Here is a 3,300-nt window from a genome sequence, read left to right on the forward strand (position 1 = left end):
GGGTTGATTTCACATCCACAAGTGCATGAGAGAGCATACTTGTGGTGTTGATCATGTCACGGGAAAGCACAAGAATGTCACCGTGGAGGTCATTGCCTTGCTTATTTTGAACTTTTTCGTTGACAACAAAGGTCCAAGCCCGAAAGAGATCTAGAGGATCGTATTTAGGGAGCTACATTGTAGGCCTAGCTATTAGAAGTATTGGATGGCAGGCATCATTGTGAAGAACATAGTTCAAGGTACACCCGAGCATGGATATGCAGTGTTTCCCATATTTTCATATATTTTCAACGGCCTCAACCCCGGTTCTATTAATTCCCTCAGGGTCAATGAGGAGTCTGGCAGGTTTATTTACTACTTTATGGCGTTTGGGGCTTCCATCCGTAGATATGCATACATGAGAAAGGTAGTTCCTGTTGATGGCACACATTTGTCCGGCAAGTACGAGGGCGTGCTGCTGTCCGCTGTCGCTCAAGATACACAGAATCATATCTATCCCTTAGATTATTGTGTGGTGGATAAGGAGAACGATGCGTCGTGGGGCTTCTTCTTCGAGAAGCTTAAGGCCTTTGTCGTCGACGAACCAGAGCTGTGTATTATCTCCGACAGACACGTAAGCATAGCCAACGTCCTCGCAAGGCATTATCCACTTACACATCACGGTGTTTGTATGAGGTATCTCGGTGAAAATCTTCGAATAAATCACCGTTGTTCTGATTCTCTCTATTAGTACTACCATGAGGCCAAGGCGTACACGTTGGAAGAATTTAATGACTACTTCAACGCCCTTAAAGAAAGATGCCCCAGTGCAGCAGCTTGCCTCGAGAATGAAGTAGGATTTGAAAAGTGGATCCGGGCTCACTTTCCAGGTAATCGATTCAATATCATGACCTCAAACATCCCTGAGTTGCTCAAATCAATGTTGCGCGATGAAAGAGAGTATCCAGTGGCGGCCATTTTCAATTCAATTGCACAAAGATTTGGAGAAATATTCAGGAAGAGGTATGCAGAGGTGGATAATTCAAAGACAACCTTTGTTCCCGTAGCTGAGACAATCTTAAGGGAAAACATGACCAAGGGGGATAAATTATATGTGAACAACATAGACGAATTCACCATGCTTGGCTATGATCGTTTCGCAAAAATTAATCTTTCGAGAAAGTCATGTTCTTACAGAAAGTACGACTTGGTGAAATTGCCATGCGCTCATGCAATGGCAGCATTGCATTTGAAGCACGGGGATGAATATGGCACTAGAATTTACAACTACTCTTTGCAAATATATTTGAAAGAATCATACCTCCTTGCATACTTGGAACCTATTTGTGCAGCACCACTTGAGTTGGAGTGGAGTGTAGAGCGAGAGTATCTTGAAATGCAAGTTCTTTTACCCGACTTCGATCCTAAACTCGGATGGAGGAAGTTGAAAAGCGTTAAGGGTGTGTTAGGGCCTTCAAGGTACAAGAAAAGAAACAAGTGCTCCAAGTGCAAAAGGCTGGGACATAAGAGAACAACATGCAACTTTAACGTAGGATAATATGATTGGCATTGTATTGAATGTTTTTGTTTGTTCAAATGAACTGGACAGTACTTAATGTGTATTCTGTTTTGAAAACCACTGAAATGCAGTTAAAATCGACTTTTTTTGTTGTGCATTATCGATTCCTGTTCATATATTATATACTACGTAATAAATAGGTTCTAGACTTAAATTATCGACAAGACTCATAATATATAATATATCAGTGTTTGGTCTACTAAGTAAATGTTCAGTACGTAGTGTATAATAAACCTACATGGTTGTCTATTGAACAACCCTTTTCTTCATACAATGTTGAATTAGAAATAATTACGATGCATTGGAATGGGTGGCAATTCGAAAACTGTCTTTTCAAGTTCTGAAATCGACTAAACATATTACTCATTGACTAGACTCAAAATATATAATACATTGATGCATTGTCTAGGGGGTATAGTATAAAATACATAGTCTATCATCGATCAGTCATGTAGTCTATTACAGAAACCCTATTTGTCATACACTGAACCTTTCAATGTAATTATTACACTTCGTGAAACGACAGGATTTTAAATGCCTCGACTACCACAACTGCCGCGACTTTTCGTTTCTTATTCTCACACACCTTCTCCCCTTCAATCAACATGTGTAAAGCTTCTATTGGTCAATTTTCTCATGGTCTAGTCTATGTAAAGAGACAATGGTCGATTTTGAACACAATTTCAGAAGAAAAAAGACTTAAGGGAGAAGAAGATGGCTAGGAGGACACACCCACTACGACCAATGCACAGAATGTCAACAATAAACAACATAGAGTTGCTAACGCTTCGGAGTGACCTGGATTTCCTTTTCGAGGGTTTTGCCGCCAATCAATGATGGCTGGATTGAGAGCTTCGCTAGATGGCTCGTTTTCTTTGGGCCATATCTGAGAGGCTCAACCTGGACCCCCGTGAACTCATCCCCCCCCCCCCCCCCTTCGTCCCCCTAGTATAGTTTTTTTTTTGTTTGGTTTATAGTTTATTTCTTAATGAAGCTTTCATGGTAGGATTATGTAAATGAAAGCTTTCATTGTTAGTGTTTCTTCAGTAGTCCCTATTTTAAGATTTGCAAACTTTATTTACACTCTGACTACAATAGGAATAAATAATCGACTACGGTAAATACACATTCTATAATCGACTGTATCACGAGTGAATTATAGAATGAAATCAGTGTTCATGATCCTGTATATTGAGAGATTATCAACTTATAAATGAGTCTATTATTGACCACTCATATAGTCTATGATCAACTTACTGAATATATTGACGGCTTAAAATAATGGGAAAAAAAGGAAAAATTAAATAAAATAAAATTAGAGTATGTCAATTAACACCATTAAAACATTATAAAGAAATTTTGATGCATCAACTGTGACTCCCAATCACTTTTCGATGTGATCAAGTGTTATCTTAGATACGGCGTAGTCATAGATCATTGAGATGACATAAAAAGAAGAAGAAATAAAATAAAATAACTATTAATCATCCAAGCACTAATGAACGATCACTTATCATGACAAGAGATTAGACTTGTGTGATGACCATAAGGAAGAGTGGTGGTTGTTACTTGTGAGTGTTCAATGGAGAAGTAGTGTATAAGAACAAGGAGTCCTTCTCAACAGAGATGCTTGTTCTAGGTAATCGTTTGTTACTACCATTGCCCTCCTCTATACCCATTTGATCGAGTGTCCAATTGATTTGTAATCTTATATTATGATATTTAGTCATTTTACATTGCGT

At 38.6% G+C, this 3,300-nt stretch overlaps 1 protein-coding gene across 1 annotated transcript; it reads left to right on the plus strand.

Moving 5' to 3' along the window:
- Nucleotides 1-205: 205 nt before the first annotated feature.
- LOC107865221 lies at nt 206-1,537 on the plus strand. Its single transcript, XM_016711537.1, has 2 exons — nt 206-613; nt 731-1,537. Exons 1-2 carry the CDS (start codon nt 206-208, stop codon nt 1,535-1,537), a joined length of 1,215 nt encoding a protein of 404 aa, XP_016567023.1.
- Nucleotides 1,538-3,300: the final 1,763 nt, after the last annotated feature.

Source organism: Capsicum annuum, chromosome 3, assembly GCF_002878395.1.
Source record: "Capsicum annuum cultivar UCD-10X-F1 chromosome 3, UCD10Xv1.1, whole genome shotgun sequence".
Taxonomy (NCBI): Eukaryota; Viridiplantae; Streptophyta; class Magnoliopsida; order Solanales; family Solanaceae; genus Capsicum; species Capsicum annuum.